This window comes from Hyla sarda, chromosome 3, assembly GCF_029499605.1.
Source record: "Hyla sarda isolate aHylSar1 chromosome 3, aHylSar1.hap1, whole genome shotgun sequence".
NCBI lineage: Eukaryota > Metazoa > Chordata > Amphibia > Anura > Hylidae > Hyla > Hyla sarda.
Genome location: NC_079191.1, coordinates 261,233,040 through 261,249,718, shown reverse-complemented (window position 1 = coordinate 261,249,718; position 16,679 = coordinate 261,233,040). Strand labels below are relative to the sequence as shown.

At 42.7% G+C, this 16,679-nt stretch overlaps 1 protein-coding gene across 2 annotated transcripts in view; it reads right to left on the bottom strand.

Annotated features, from left to right (window-relative positions):
* The window catches only part of LAMA2 (laminin subunit alpha 2), a 943,701-nt gene that overhangs the window by 188,404 nt on the left and 738,618 nt on the right, over positions 1–16,679 (bottom strand). For both annotated transcript variants that reach the window (XM_056566521.1, XM_056566522.1), the window contains one exon: positions 2,857–2,968. In XM_056566521.1, coding sequence (XP_056422496.1) covers positions 2,857–2,968 — 112 coding nt within the window. The remainder of the gene's footprint in view (positions 1–2,856; positions 2,969–16,679) is intronic.

The window sequence follows — 16,679 nt, the reverse complement described above, 5'->3', positions numbered from 1 at the left end:
CCTGGACCGCACTAAATGGAGTTTAATGAATTCGGATTAGTCTGATTCGATTCACTCATCCATAGTGATCAATAATAATGTGCTGCTGTTTTTGTTGAATTAGCTATCTGTGGGGGCCCCTGACCCAGGCCCGACCAGCGTGCACCCGTAAACACTCACTGGGAGTGTGGTCCTTTTCGGGAACAGTGATCGATAATATCTAGAAAGTAAATCCTTCCTGAGAACGCTTTCATACACCAAAGTGCTTGTCTTTGTCTAAAATAAGTTACAGATTAAGCTAAATCTACAAAATCTTCAACTTTCTGAATCCCATACCTGCCATACCCTGTCTATCTTACGCGCGTGTTACCATAACAACATATCCCACTACACAGCTGGTGACATGACAAAAAGGTTATGATGTTCTTTCAGATTTTATAGGATAACAGTTCACCAAAATTTCAAAATACATAGATAAATAAAACATAAACCTGCTTTTCTTCAAAGCAGATTTATATAGGACATTAAAAACTTTAGAACTGCTTCAACAGCTTAAACACATCTTCTGCACATTTAGGGGATTTAACTTGTGTTTATGAGATGCCTGACTTTACTTATTTTTCTAAGATATTTAAATGTTTTATGATAACTAAACCAAATAAACCTATGTTTATGTGAGTGCATGTTAACTCCTTAGTTTAGCCATATCTGGTATAAATGTATGTACACAGTATAAAACATGACAAAATAACATACAATCATAAATGACACAAACATATAACAATATGGGATATGAAAATGATCCACCACTGATGGCCCAGTTACTTTCTAAACTCTTTATTTTATCAATATTATGACGACCACATAAAAGCTTAAGGGCCAGACACACCAACCCAGAAGATTTAAGAAATGTATTGAGCCCTTGCAGTGCTAGATCATGGCTTTTATTTCTTACACCTGTGGAGAAGCATCAGTATCTGACCCCTGCACTGTGAGCCCAAATTAGTACAAAATACAGTGAAACCTTTTTAACCCCTTAACAATGCAGGATATATATTTACTGCGTCATATCGGGTCAACCATCAACAGCTGGGACCCTCGGCCAATACCGGACATCGCCGATCACAGTGATGCCTGGTATTAACCCTTCAGACGCAGTGATCAAAGTTGATTGCCATGTCTGAAGTGACAGTGAAACCTTCCCGGCAGCTCAGTCAGGCTGATCAGGTCCACTGCGGTTTCACCGTGGCGTCCCGATCAGCTGTACGGACACGAAGAGGATCCCTACCGGCCTCCTCGTTGTTTGATCGCCAAATGACTGCTCTGCGCCTGAGATCCAGGCAGGAGCAGTCAAGCGGCAATAACACTGACCAATGCCATGTTATTGCATAGCAGTGATCAGTGTAGGAAATCAGTGTGTGCAATGTTATAGTCCCCTATGGGGGCTATAACATTGCAAAAATAAAGTGTTAATAAATGGGATTTAACCCCTTCCCTTCCCTAATCACCCCTTTTTCCCATAAAAAAAAACTATGCAAATAAAAATAAATATAAAAATATATTGTTAATTAAACCGCACGGTCAATGGCGTACATGTAAAAAAATCCAAAATAGCGGTTTTTTTGGTCACTTTTTTAATACTATAAAAAAATAAGTAAAAAGCAACCAAAAAGACTGATCAAAATTAAAATGGTAATGATAAAAACTTCAGATCACGGCGCTAAAAATGAGCCCTAATAAATCCCCATATGCAGAAAAATAAAAAAGTTATAGGGGTCAGAACAGGACATTTTTACACATATTAATTTTCGTTCATGTAGCTAGGATTTTTTCCAGAAGTAACACAAAATCAAACCTATATAAGTATGGTATCCTTTTAATCATATGGACCTACAGAATAAAGAGAAGGTGTCATTTTTACCAAAAAATGCACTGCATAGAAACCGAAGCCCCCAAAACAAAATGTTTTATTTTTTGTTTTGCCATAGTTTTTTGGGTAAAATGACTGATTTGGTAGAAGTAGAATTGGTGGCACAAAAAATAAGCCATGATATGGATATTTAGGTGGAAAACTGAAAGGGTTATAATAAACGCTTAAGGGGTTAAAGGGGTACTCCGGTGGAGAACAATTTTTTTTTCACATCAACTGATGCCAGAAAGTGAAACAGATTTGTAAATGACTTCTGTTAAAAAAATCTTAATCCTTCCAGTACTTATCAGCTGCTGTATGTTCTAGAGTAAGTTGTAAAGTTATTTTCAGTCTGATCACAGTGCTCTCTGCTGACACCTCTGTCCATGTCAGGAACTGTCCAGAGCAGGATAGGTTTGCTATGGGGATTTGCTCCTACTTGGTACAGTTCCTGACATGGACAGAGGTGTCAGTAGAGAGCACTGGGGTCAGACAGAAAAGAGATAAAAAAAAGAAAAAAAAAGAAAAAAAAAGAAAAAAAGAGAAACTTCCTTTGTAGTATACAGCAGCTGATAAGTACTGGAAGGATTAAGATTTTTTTTATATAGAAGTAGTGTACAAATCTGTTTAACTTTCTGGCACCAGTTGATTAAAAAAACAACGGCTGACCGGGCATGCTGGGTGTTGTAGTTTTGCAACATCTGGAGGTCCGCAGGTTGTAGACCACTGTCCTATACTTTACATTGCACGGATCCCTCAACATGCGATGGTTTCAACAAACGATGGTCCGTTTGGAACGGATTACCGTCGTATGTTGAGGGACCACTGTATACTAGAAAATTGTAGAGGATATTAAATTAAAAAAGACCTTATTATTTACAATTCTGTGCTACTGTACTATTTAACCAGTATAACACAGATATCCTCTATATAAACATTACAATTATAAGTTGAAACAATACATTTACCCTTTGCTGTCTGTAGGGTGTCCTTTACAGAATCCTGCAGTTGTTTTGCCCTTTCGTTTGTCCTTTCAGCATCCTTCCCAGTCTGCTCCCCATCTGCGGATACTTTAGCCGCCTGTCATTCATTTAAGAGAAAAGAAAACCAATTGCTGTAATAGGTTTTTCAGTAGCTGCAAAGTGTATTTTAAAAGGAATTTCTCAGATGACCTCGCTTTGGATATATACTTTACTTTACAGTGGAAAGAAATCAATACATTATTGATCATATCTACTGGAAATTAAATATGATGCACAGGTTAACAAATAAATTGCATTAGCTTCCCATTAACCCTACTGCAATTCCAGATAAGTGAGCTTGGTAAAAAAGAGAAGAAAATGTAAAGTGAGCTATTGAAAGATTATTTAAAGTACTAAGCAGATACATTCTGAAAGAGGAAACAGATGGAATTAAGTTTAATTTGTCCATTGATCGAAATCTATCTAACATTGTCTAAAAGCATTTTCCCTCAGGCATGTTTGTAAGAAGAAGTAACTCATTGCAGTAAGACTCTCTGGAAAGACGTTCTCAATCAATATGTGAATTTGGATTAAATGGTTTATATAAGTTGCATTTTCTTTAGCTTCGGGAATATAAAGATTAAACAACAATATTTGCAACATCACATTAATGAAACATCACCTAAACGCCCACGGAAATATATTTATTTCTGTGGCCGGCTCCCGTAATGTGAAGCTGAGCACACTTCATATATACTGGGTCGCTATCGGCAACCAGGACCCGCGGTTAATACCGGATATCGCCGATCGGGCTGATGTCCAGTATTAAAGGGGTACTCCGCCCCTGGCATCTTATCCCATATCCAAAGGATAGGGGATAAGATGTTAGATCGCCACAGTCCCGCTGCTGGGGACCCCGGGGATCGCCGCTGCGGCACCCCGCCATCATTACTGCACAGAGCGAGTTCGCTCTGTGCGTAATGACGGGCGATACAGTGGACGGAGCAGCGTGACGTCATGGCTCCGCCCCTCATGACATCACGGCCCGTCCCCTTAATGCAAGTCTATGGCAGGGGGCGTGATGACCACCACGCCCCCTCCCATAGACTTGTATTGAAGGGGGCGGGCCATGATGTAACGATGCTTCAGCCCCTGTGGTGCCCGTCATTACGTGCAGAGCGATCTCGCTCTGCGCAGTAATAATAGCGGGGTGCTGCAGCAGCGATCCCCGGGGTCCCCAGCAGTGGGACCCCAGCGATCTGACATCTTATCCCCTATCCTTTGGATAGGGGATAAGATGTCTAGGGGCGGAGTACCCCTTTAACCCTTTAGACGCCACAGTCAAAGTTGATCGCGGATTCTAAACTGGGAGAAATCACTGCCGGTTAGATCAGTGGAGCTGTTCGGTGAAATCACGGCATCCTGAACAGCTGAGAGGACAGTGGGAGGTGCCTTACCATGCTTCACGCTGTCCGATCGGTGTTTGCTTGCTCCAAACCTGAGATCCAGGCTTGAACAATCAAGCGCAGAATACACTGATCAATGCTCAGCGTAGTGCAGTGTATACAATCAAAGTATTGCAAGTAATGGTTCCCTATGGGGGATTAAAAAAAAGTGTAAAAATAGTGAGAAAAAAAGTGAATAAATGTGTTTTAACCCCTTCCTAAATAAAAGTTTGAATCCCCCCCCCTTTTCCCATTTAACAAAAAATATGTAAACAAAAATTAAAAAATGTGGTATTGCTGCATGCGTAAATGTCCGAACTATAAAATTATAATGTTAATTAAACCGCGTGGTCAATGGCGTACATGTAAAAAAATTCCAAAGTCCAAAATTGAGTATTTTTGTTCACTTTGTATACTCTAAAAAAATGTATATAAAGTGATCAAAAAGTCAGATCAAAACAATCATGGTACCAATAAAAACTTCATATCATGGTGCAAAAAATTTGCCCTGATACCACCCTGTATACGGAAAAATTTTAAAATGATAAGGGTCACATTTAAACATACTAATTTTGGTGCATGTAGTTATAATTTTTTTTAAAGTAGTAAAATAAATAAGTAACTATATAAATTTGGTATCATTGTAACTGTATGGACCTACAGAATAAATATATGGTGTAATTTTTACTAAAAAGTACACTGCGTAGAATAGAAATCCCCCAAAAGTAGCAAAATGGCGTTTTTTCCCAATTACGCCTCACAAATATTTTTTTTCTGGGTTCGCTGTAAATTTTGTGGTGAAATGAGTGATATCATTACAAAGTACAATTGGTGGCGCAAATAAATAAGCCCTCATATGAGTCTGTAGATGCAAAATTGCAAGCGTTATGATTTTTAGAAAGTTATGAGGAAAAAACTAAAATGGAAAAACCCGTGGTCCTTAAGGGGTTAAAGTGAATATTCACCTTATACCTAAAATGTACATTTAATATACCAAACAAGTACTTTACCATGGTTTGTGTCAGCACCCAGAAAGGTCAAACAGATACCTGGGGGAAGCCCACTTCCTCTATCTGCCCTACACTTTGTGTCCTGAATAGTTTCTCTTACACTAGTAGAAGAAACTACAGGACATTACCAGCCCAGACTTATTGGTGCAGTCTCCATGGCAAGAAAAGGTAAAGGCTGTAGATTGGTCAGAATGTTAGGAAATGTTTGCTTTGGTGTGATGGCAAACATTGTCATGTTTGCTTCAGCTGAAACAGTGCTTACATAATGTAAGCTGGGGATGCTTTATGAATCCCTAGATTACTGTAATAGATTCCCAAAGCTGATCACACTGTGTCTGACCCTGTTATTATCTACTCAGCACTGAACAGCAAACCAGGGCTGCTAGAGACATCTTTAGCTTGCTGCCAATTGCTGACATGTACGGGGTCTCCCAAGCAAGAGCAGGCTGACTGTGCTTCTGCAGGGAGAAGACAATGGAGGGGTAAATATGGTTGTTTTTAATTGTATTTTTTTAAGCTATTTTTGAGGACCCATGGGGAAATTTATCAAAACCTGTTCAGAGGAAAAAACATGACTAGTTGCCCATGTTAAAAATGATAGAAGCAATCTGATTAATTGTTCAACTGGTCAGCTTTCCCACATTACCTATCGGCACAAGGAGTACAAGGAGGAGCTGTGTACAATTAGGCCTGGAGTGTCAAAAAATGATATTTTGGGACTTAGCAGGCTGGTATTGTTAGGCTTGAAACAAGGCCTAACTGTACACAGCTCCTCCTGGTACTGCTGGTGCCGATAGGTAATGTGGTAATATTGAGGGGTAAGAGCTAACAGCTTTATGGAATAACGCTAAGCCCTGGCTAAGTAACTTCTGCTTCGGTTGCTAATCCCAAAAAAATTATGTCAAAAACACACATCTGCAAGGTTATAAAAAGCTTTATTCAGATAAAAACATCCCCAGTCATTATGCTCATTATCCCTTTTATTGACCACTTAAGGACACATTCCATTTTGGTCTTTAGGACAGTTTAATTTTAGTATTTTTACTTTTATCTTCTCCCCTTCTAAAGCCATAACCTATTTATTTTCCCATCCACAGAGCCACATGTGGGCTTGTTCTTTGCACGGCCAATTGTACTGTATTGTATTGTATTTTTGCACCATGATCTTTAGTTTTTATAGATGACACTTCTGCATTTATGTGACTTTTTAATCACTTTTTATAACATTTTTGTGGGATGTGATGACACCAAAAAGCAGCAATTTTAAACTTTTTAAATTTTTAGGTGTACACCATTCACCATATAGGATCTTCAACATTATATTTTGATATTTTGGACATTTATGTATGCGTTGATACAAAATATGTTTATTAATTTTTTTACACCATTTTTCTATTGAGGGAGGTTTTAAAAAAAAAATTTTTTTCACTATTTATTTTATAGAACTATTTATCACAATCATTTGATTGCTAATACTGTTTAGTGATAGCGTTTAGTGATATGAATAGGCAGTAGAGCTGAAGAAGGCAGGTGAGGAGACCTCAGGTTGCCATCTTGGCTCATCAGATCCCCTTGGTCATGCTGTGGGTGGTCTTACTAAGCCCTGGTTATGCTTCAGAACCCATTATCAGTATTGATCATTGCATCTGAAAAGTTAATGGCTGGTATCAGAAGAAGATTTTGCAGTTGGTTGCCACATCTAGTAGGTTACACAGCCAGCCTGATGCCAGTTGCAGATGCTGGATGACAGCTGTATAGTGCAGCTGGCACCTGACGCCATACATTTACGGCTAATAACTAAACTGTTTTCATTAACCCCTTAAGCGTATATATTATTTTTGCATTCAATAGAATTCATTTCTACTGGGATAGCAGTAATAAGGATTTCCAGAAGAGACCCTCATCAGTCATCATTGTTACTAGTGACAGTAACAAGTTATTTTAATATTTTAGCCAGTGCCAGTTTTCTCAAAAAGTGCATTTAATATTTCAACGAGTATGTAAATTACTGTAAGAAACAAGTTTTGATATTGCATTACAAGTGAATTTCCATACGATATGTGTTTTGAAGAGTGAAATAATTTGTAAAATACCAGTTAGGCACCTAGACTGTTGCTATAGTAACACGCGGCATCTTTATATGCAGCATTGAGCTGCTGAATTATTAGGAGTTAAAAGCCTGTGCTAGCTTGTGATAGCAGATAGCAAACATAGCAACAAACACAGCCTATCATTAAAATAATGTAGATTTAGATTCTTCTTTCTCTTCTCTTCTTTTTTCTATGGCCAGTCTTACAGCTGTGACTTCATATAAACAGGAGTGACTATTTTAGCTAAATTGTTCATGGCTTCAGCTAACAATGTGCTAAGTCCACTGGGGTTTTTATAAGGCCAGCGTGACCTATTCAATCACACATTAATCTACTAAAATAATGGGTTTCTGTTCCAGGTAACCTACCATTAGTTTTACTGTCCAAACTGACCTTTGCGAATCCTCAAAAGTTCATCTAATTAATAAGATTAAGAGTAGATTTTTTTGGCTGACGTTTTAAAATAATATCTAAGTCCCAGCCCTAAGCAATATACTGCCGAAGGCAATTTCTGACAGACCGGGGATGTAGCGTCAATGACAGCTTCTGTTTGTTTATTACATTGGTGTCTGCCCCTGTCACTTTTCCATTTGTTTAAAAAGATGCTGCATGATATTGAAAAGAATGTTCAGGATTTAGATCTGGGCAGCAGGGAAGTACAGAGGTAGTAAAAGATGACTAAATTTGAAAACTCCGGCTAGAGTCGAAGGTGTTCACCCAGGTCTGTCAATCTACGGTACGTTCTGCAAAGTCATAACACCAGAGAGCTGCTTTAGCTAGCCCTGACATAAAGGCAATACAGAATTTTATTTCTTGCACCACTGGGATAAAATGAATGACTTCCTGATCCTGGGTACAGGTTATATGTGCAGAAGCTTTGCAGGCACACGTACACATACATCTATATTGCATTACAGTAACAGCAGATTTTCACTTACCTATTTAATGTCCTTTATAGAAAGAGTTGACTTTTCGGCATAGAAAAATTTTAAAGTAGTGTACTTCATCCTGGTAATATGTCAATGGAACTGTACAAATGATTGCAATGCTTATTTATGGTTTTCAGTCTACCAACCAATTGAGGAGGGTTTTTAAAATGTATGCTGATCGACAATAAGCCAATGACTCTTTGTCAAGTAGCCCACATACAGTTCTGTACAAGAGTCCTCTGATATCTATGGGGCACACTATTCAATTAGGCAAGGGAACTCACATGATTTCATAGCAGGTTTAAAGATCTAGGAGCCTCGCAGAAGAGGATCCTAGATCTCAATTTACTGGATGTCTTTAAAGGGGTACTCCGGCGCAAAGGATAGGGGATAAGATGCCTGATCGCGGGGGTCCCGCCACTGGAGACCCCCGTGATCATCTACGCCGCACCCCGTTAGAATCAGCCCCCGAAGCGTGCTCGCTCCGGGTCTGATAACTAGCGATCATGGGGATGGAGCATAGTAACGTCACGGCTCTGCCCAGTGGCGGGACCCCCACGATAAGGCATCTTATCTCCTATCCTTTGGATAGGGGATAAGATGTCTTAGTGCTGGAGTACCCCTTTAAGTATGTTTCAAGAAGGAATATACAGTAAGACTATGCAGAATTTGCTTATGACTTATGTCATCCTGTAACTTTATAAACTGTATATACTAAAGAATATTCCTGCATAGCAATATTATTCCAGAATGAAAAAACAGATTTACTTGCAATACGCACTAAAATGCAATACTTGAAAGGTAGTTTAAATATTAACAGCACTAGGAGTGCATTTACACAGACAGGATCTGCTGCGGGTTTGAAGTTGTAAAATCCTCAACTGTGGATTTTAGGCAATTCTTATGTATTTTTGATTGCCTTTTTGTGGATTTTACAACTGGGGATCTGCAGCGGATTTGGTGTGTGTGAATACATGCTAAGGATAGGGTCAAACGTAGTGCATCCACAGTGTATTTTACAATATGGATGCATTGATGACAGTCAGAAGAGAGAGCTCCCTGCTGCAGCTGGGTAGCTCTATGTGTTTACTGTAGACACAGTGCCTGCTCATAGCAAATACACAGCAGAAAATCCACCGCTATGAATGGACACGATAGCTACCCTGCACTATGTGTAACCTTACCTTAAAGGGGTTGTGCGCTGCCCTGCCTTTCGGAGCTCCGCTCGCAGCGTCCAGAGGTTCATTACTCATTACTCCGAACGCGGTGTGTGGGCTTCCATATTCGCGGCCGCCGGGCGTGATGTCACGCCCGGCCCCTTGTGACGTCTCGCCCGCCCCCTCAATGAAAGTCTTTGGAAGAGGGGGCGGGTGTGAGGTCACGAGGGGGCCGGGTGTGATGTCACGCCCAGCGGCCGCAAACACGTAAGCCCGCACTCAGCGGTCGGAGTAATGAACCTCTGGACGCTGCGAGCGGAGCTCCGAAAGGTAGGGCAGCGCACAACCCCTTTAACCCCAACCCCTATCTTTCTTGAGCATGTTTTAGAGACAGCGGGCACTTATCATTGCAGGGTGTGTGTGTAGGGGGAGGGGGGGGGGGGGGCGAGTGATTCCTGGTGGTTTGATCAACTGTCATCTCTAAAGAAAACAATAGATATAATTATATTTTGCCTATTTAAAGCAGTGAACCATGCACAAAAACTGGGTTCCTTAAACTAAAGAAGAAACTTTAAGAAGCTGTCTACTCTATAATGCATATGACCAAAAGTTTCAAGACTGAAACTAATTTTGGTTCTCACTAAGTTTTCTGCTTTATTGTTTTTAGATCTTTTAGTTGCTAGGAACTGTAGGGCACTGCCAGAAGCATCCTGGGGTCTCTATAACAACTAGCTTTGTTCAGCCGAGAGCCACACATCATACTGCTGCCAGCCTGTTCAACCAATCCAGAGGGGGAGTGTCAGACCATTCAACTGTTGTGCCTGTGCTTTTACCTCCAGAAGGTGGGATAACTAAACCTGGCATCTGCTGTGTCAGATGCCCATGATTTGTGTCTCCTGACTGTCACTAGCATTATCCCGCAGATTTGATTATTGTACTCCCTGGCTTTTTAACTCTCCTGCTTGCTTTTCCTGATTTTCTACTTGGATTGTGATTTAAGACTTTGTGACCTTCAGTTGTGACCCGACTTTACCTTTATCTATTGTCTTTATTTTTTGATTTCATACTTTGCTGCGATCCTGGTTTGACGCTGATGTGACCGACTGTTATTGACCTGGCCTGTCTGACTTTGCCTTGCACTCAGCTAGTGTAGGGTCCATTGCCTAGTTTGTGGACACTTTTTAGGGATGATAATCCAATGAGCTAGGGGACAGTGGGCTGGGGTAGAGATAACATTAGTTTAATGTTTATATGGAATACTGAAGTACAGGTATAAACATTTCATACATTTTTAAACTTTTATTGACAAATACATCAAGTTTGTGCATTGACTCAATATTTACAGTTGTGGTATCCCGGCACCGTACATCGTACCGTACCTTGTGTGCTAAGTCCCCAAAGTCAGAGTTCCTGCGCATCGGTAAGATATTTCGGATAGCCCCTTGTCAACTCTTCCTTCTTTAATTTTATATGTTTGATGTATATAATTTGGATATAATTTATATATATATATATATATATATATATATATATATATATATATGTATGTATAGTACTTCCAGGACCTTAGGTCACATGACTACTAAGTCTACTGTTAGGTTAAGCTTAAGGACCTTTCAGGTCACGTGAGTGGGTCAGATGATGTACCACAATGCTTTGTGAAAGGACTGACAGTTGGTGGGAACCATAAGCTATGAGGCTGCCCCCTTGTCATATAAGGGCGCTGTATCCAATCCTCGCTCTCTTGGGTTCCGGACTAGCAGAGAGAGAAAAGCTCCGTGTATACCTGCAAGACAAATCTAGGCCTGAAGCCTGCTAGCTTCAACCGAATACTAAACCGTGAGTTTAACTAAACTCAATCCTAAATCTACATGACTACTGAACCTAAAACCAAACCCTAAATTCAGTGGAACAGTGTAAAGCAAGCCTCAGAGCTTATTTTCCCTAAAAGGTCCCAACCAACTGTGAGGAACCTAAAGTTCGGTCCTCTGTAAAGACTGTTACTACTGTTAACCTGCATAAACGTTGCAGTAAAGTTATTCCCAGTTTACTAAACCTCCGGTTGTGGACAATCCTTTATTCCTCCCTATCGTTCCTGGGTCGGGTGGCGGTAGGATATATATATAGAGGAAGAACCCGCACCCTGGCGTCATGGCAGTTAAGGGTTTGTCCAACACCTTTTCATCACTGCACAGCTACACCCTTCCTACCCTACATCCCCACAAGCTCATCATACAGCGTTCACTACACATGTGCAATTTGGTTCGGCACGAATGTCTGATTTACCGAATTTTACAGTTTTCGGGCATTCGGATCAATCCGAATGCACGAAAACATATTTTGAACATTCCCGAATAGCCACGATAATACGAATAGCAAAATAACGAATGCATTCGTTATCCGTAAAAGAACATAAAGAATTGATTCTAATAACAAAAAAATAATAAAAAAGATACAGTAGTGATGGAAAAAATAGTATCTAACGAAATTTATCTTTTTTATTATGAAATGTTTATTAATTTATAAACAGGAATCACTTTATGTGAGCAGGTAAAGCTCTAAAAATGTAGCCGACAATAATAAAAATGTAGTGTGTGCGTGTTTTTCACTTTTTTTAAAAACATTTTTTAGGTAGTACTACTACTCCCAGCATGGAGCACACTGTTCCATGATGGGAGTAGTAGTTACCTGTACTAATTGACCGATCGCCGGGGTCCCTTGCGATCCTCTTGTATAATGTATAGATGCGGCAGCTGCTCTTCTATGGTCCCCTGCACTCACGTATATATACACCTATGCATATTTCCCCCAGAGCTGTGATTTGCCAGATGGTTCCAGCCAATCACAGCTCTCTTTGAGAAATAGGAATATGTGTGTATATACGACCATGCAGGGGACCATAGGAGAGCGACTGCCGCATCCATACATTATACAGGAGGATTGCAGCGCGTGTCAGGAGTGATACCCGCAGTGATCTTTCCTTAACTACAAGTACTACTACTCCCAACATGGAGTACACTCTGCTCCATGCTGGGAGCTGTAGTACCTGCATTAATAGACAGATCGCAACGGGTTTCAGAAGTTACACTCACTGCAATATGTCTATTAATGCAGGTACTACAGCTACCAGCATGGAGCAGAGTGTGCTCCATGTTGGGAGTAGTAGTACCTGCAGTAAGGGACAGATCCCAGCGGATGTCACTCCTCTTGACACCCTCTGCGATCCTCCTGATGTGAATGTCGGGATCAGCTGTTCTCAAGGCTACAGAGCCGGGAGAACAGCTGACGCTGAGCCGTAGGTATACATTGTATATCTACTGCCCAGCAAGAAGTTACAGTGAGCCTGCAATGTGTATACAGTATACACATTGCTGGCTCACTTAACCCCTTGCTGAGCTGTGCGCTATGCGCAAGCCCAGCAAGGAAAGAGTTAACTTACAATGCTGGACAGTGTAGATTAACCCTTTGGGCGGTATACACTATATACAGCTATCTATGGATAGCTGTATAAAGTGTGTACAGAAGACGAAGTCCGCTTACTTCCCTCGAGTCCCGGGAGGTCCGTGTAGCTCTGCCCCCTACTGATTATGTCATTAGGGGGCGGAGCTACAGAAGGGAACAAGGCTAGTTAATCTGAAGCTCTGTTCACATTGTCCATTTTGTATAATGTGAACAGACCCTTCTGGCAGTGTCTACCCAGACAGGGAGACTCCAGCTGTTGCTAAACTACAACTCCCAGCATGCCCAGACAGCAAAAGGCTGCCTGGGCATGCTGGGAGTTGTAGTTTTGCACCAATTGGTGGCTCCCTGTTTGGGTAGACATTGCATCATGGGTGCTCTCCCCAGCGGACAGCTCCAAAAATGTCATAACCAATTTTTTTGTGTTTTTTTTCTTCTCGTTTCAGATCCGTGTATGCAGAGGATTACTGCGGATTCGATGGATTATGGCAGATTTTTTTTTTCTTGTAATAAAATGGTTAACGAGGGCTCTGGGGGAGTGTTTTTTTAAATAAAATAATTTTTCCAATGTGTTGTGTCTTTTTTTTATTGAATTTTCAGGCTTAGTAGTGGAAGCCGGTCTTATTGACGGTACCCACCGCCACAGGGGTGTCGGGAAGAGCCGGTACCAACAGGCCCGGAGCGTCAAAAATTACACTCCTGGGCCTAGGTGGTAACAGGCTGGATTTTTTAGGCTGGGGAGGGCCAGTAACAATGGTCCTCGCCCACCCTGGTAACGTCAGGCTGTTGCTGTTTGGTTGGTATTGTGCTGAGAATGAAAATACGGGGAACCCTATACATTTTTTTATTTTTTTAATTAAATAAATAAAAATAAAAACGCTTAGGGTTCCCCGTATTTTCATTCTTCGCACAATACCAACCAAACAGCAACAGCCTGACGTTACCAGGGTGGGCGAGGACCATTGTTACTGGCCTGTTACTGCCTAGGCCCAGGAGCGCCATTTTGATGCTCCGGGCCTGTTGGTACCGGCTCTTCCCATCACCTCTGTGGCAGTGGGTACCGGGGTAATATTTTGGGGTTAGCGCTAGCTGTTTTTGGGGCTAGCGCTAAGCCCTGGCTTAGTAATGGATTCCGTCAATAAGACCGGCTTCCACTACTAAGCCTGAAAATTCAATTAAAAAGAAAAAACAACACATTGGAATTTTTTTTTTTAAATACTCCCCCACAGCCCACGTTAACCATTTTATTAAAAGAAAAAATAATAATCCGCCGTAATCCATCAAATCCACAGTAATCCTCTGCATACACGGATCTGAAATGAGAAGAAAAAAAACACAAAAAATTGGTTATGACATTTTTGGCGCTGTCCGCCGGGGAGAGCACCCATGATGCAATGTCTACCCAAACAGGGAGCCACCAATTGGTGCAAAACTAAAAACCCCAGCATGCCCAGACAGCCTTTGGCTGTCTGGGCATGCTGGGAGTTGTAGTTTAGCAACAGCTGGAGTCTCCCTGTCTGGGTAGACACTGCCAGAAGGGTCTGTTCACATTATACAAAACGGACAATGTGAACAGAGCTTCAGATGAACTAGCCTTGCTCCCTTCTTTAGCTCTGCCCCTAATGACGTCATCACTAGGGTCGGAGCTACACGGACCTGCCCGGGACTCGATGGAAGTAAGCGGACTTCGTCTTTTGTATACACTATATACAGCTATCTATAGATAGCTGTATATAGTGTATACCGCCCAAAGGGTTAACCTACACTGTCCAGCAGTGTATGTTAACACTTTCCTTGCCTGGCTTGCGCATAGCGCACAGCTCAGCAAGGGGTTAAGTGAGCCAGCAATGTGTATACTGTATACACATTGCAGGCTCACTGTAACTTCTTGCTGGGCAGTAGATATACAATGTATACCTACGGCTCATCGTCAGCTGTTCTCCCGGCTCTGTAGCTTTGAGAACAGATGATCCCGAAATTCACATCAGGAGGATCACAGAGGGTGTCAAGAGGAGTGACATCCGCTGGGATCTGTCCCTTACTGCAGGTACTACTACTCCCAACATGGAGCACACTCTGCTCCATGCTGGGAGCTGTAGTACCTGCATTAATAGACATATCACAGCGAGTGTAACTTCTGACACCCGCTGCGATCTGTCTATTAATGCAGGTACTACAGCTCCCAGCATGGAGCAGAGTGTACTCCATGTTGGCAGTAGTAGTACTTGTAGTAAAGGAAAGATCACTGCGGGTATCACTCCTCCTGACACCCGCTGTGATGCTCCTGTATAATGTATGGATGCAGCGGCCGCTCTCCTATGGTCCCCTGGATGGCCGTATATATACACATATTCCTATTTCTTACAGAGAGCTGTGATTGGCCTTGACCATCTGGCCAATCACAGCTCTGCGGGAAATATGAATAGGTGTATAGATACATGAGTGCAGGGATGTTACGCCTAGCGCTCCGGGTCCCCGCTCCTCCCCGGAGCGCTCACGGCGCCCTTCTTCCTGCAGCTCCCCGGTCAGCGCTGACCGGGAGCGCTGCTCTGCCATGGCCGTTGGGGATGCGATTCGCACAGCGGGACGCGCCCGCTTGCGAGTCGCATCCCAGGTCACTTACCCGTTCCCGTCTCCTGCGGTCATGTGCTGGCGCGCGCGGCTCCGCTCTCTAGGGCGCGCGCGCGCCAGCTCCCTGAGACTTAAAGGGCCAGTGCACCAATGATTGGTGCCTGGCCCAATTAGCTTAATTGGTTCCCACCTGTTCCCTGCTTATATCTAGTCTCCTCCCATGCACTCCCTTGCCGGATCTTGTTGCCTTAGTGCCAGTGAAAGCGTTCTTTGTGTGTTTATACCCTGTGTACCAGAACTATTGCTATCTCCCCTGACTACGAACCTTGCCGCCTGCCCCCGACCTTCTGCTACGTCCGACTTTGCTTCTGCCTACTCCCTTGTACCTCGCCTATCTTCAGCAGCCAGAGAGGTGCCGTTGCTAGTGGATACGACCTGGTCACTACCGCCGCAGCAAGACCATCCCGCTTTGCGGCGGGCTCTGGTGAAAACCAGTAGTGTCTTAGAACCGGTCCACTAGCACGGTCCTCGCCATCCCTCTCTGGCACAGAGGATCCACCTCCTGCCAGCCGGCATCGTGACAGTAGATCCGGCCATGGATCCCGCTGAAGTTCCTCTGCCTGTTGTCGCCGACCTCCCCACACTGGTCGCCCAGCAAGCCCGACAGATTGCCCAACAAGATCACCAGCTGTCGTACTTGACCACCATGACTCAGCAACTCCAGTCGCAGCTACAGCAGATTCAGTCTCAGCTACAGCAGCAGCAACCATCTCCTCCGCCAGCTCCTGCACCTCTTCCGCAGCGAGTGGCCACTCCTAGCCTCCGCCTGTCTTTGCCGGACAAATTTAATGGGGACTCTAAGTTTTGCCGTGGCTTCCTTTCCCAATGTTCCCTGCATCTGGAGATGATGTCGGATCAGTTTCCTACTGAAAGGTCTAAGGTGGCTTTCGTAGTCAGCCTTCTGTCTGGAAAAGCCCTGTCATGGGCCACACCGCTCTGGGACCGCGATGACCCTGTCACTGCCTCTGTACACTCCTTCTTCTCGGAAATTCGAAGTGTCTTTGAGGAACCTGCCCGAGCCTCTTCTGCTGAGACTGCCCTGCTGAACCTGGTCCAGGGTAATTCCTCCGTTGGCGAGTACGCCATACAATTCCGTACTCTTGCTTCT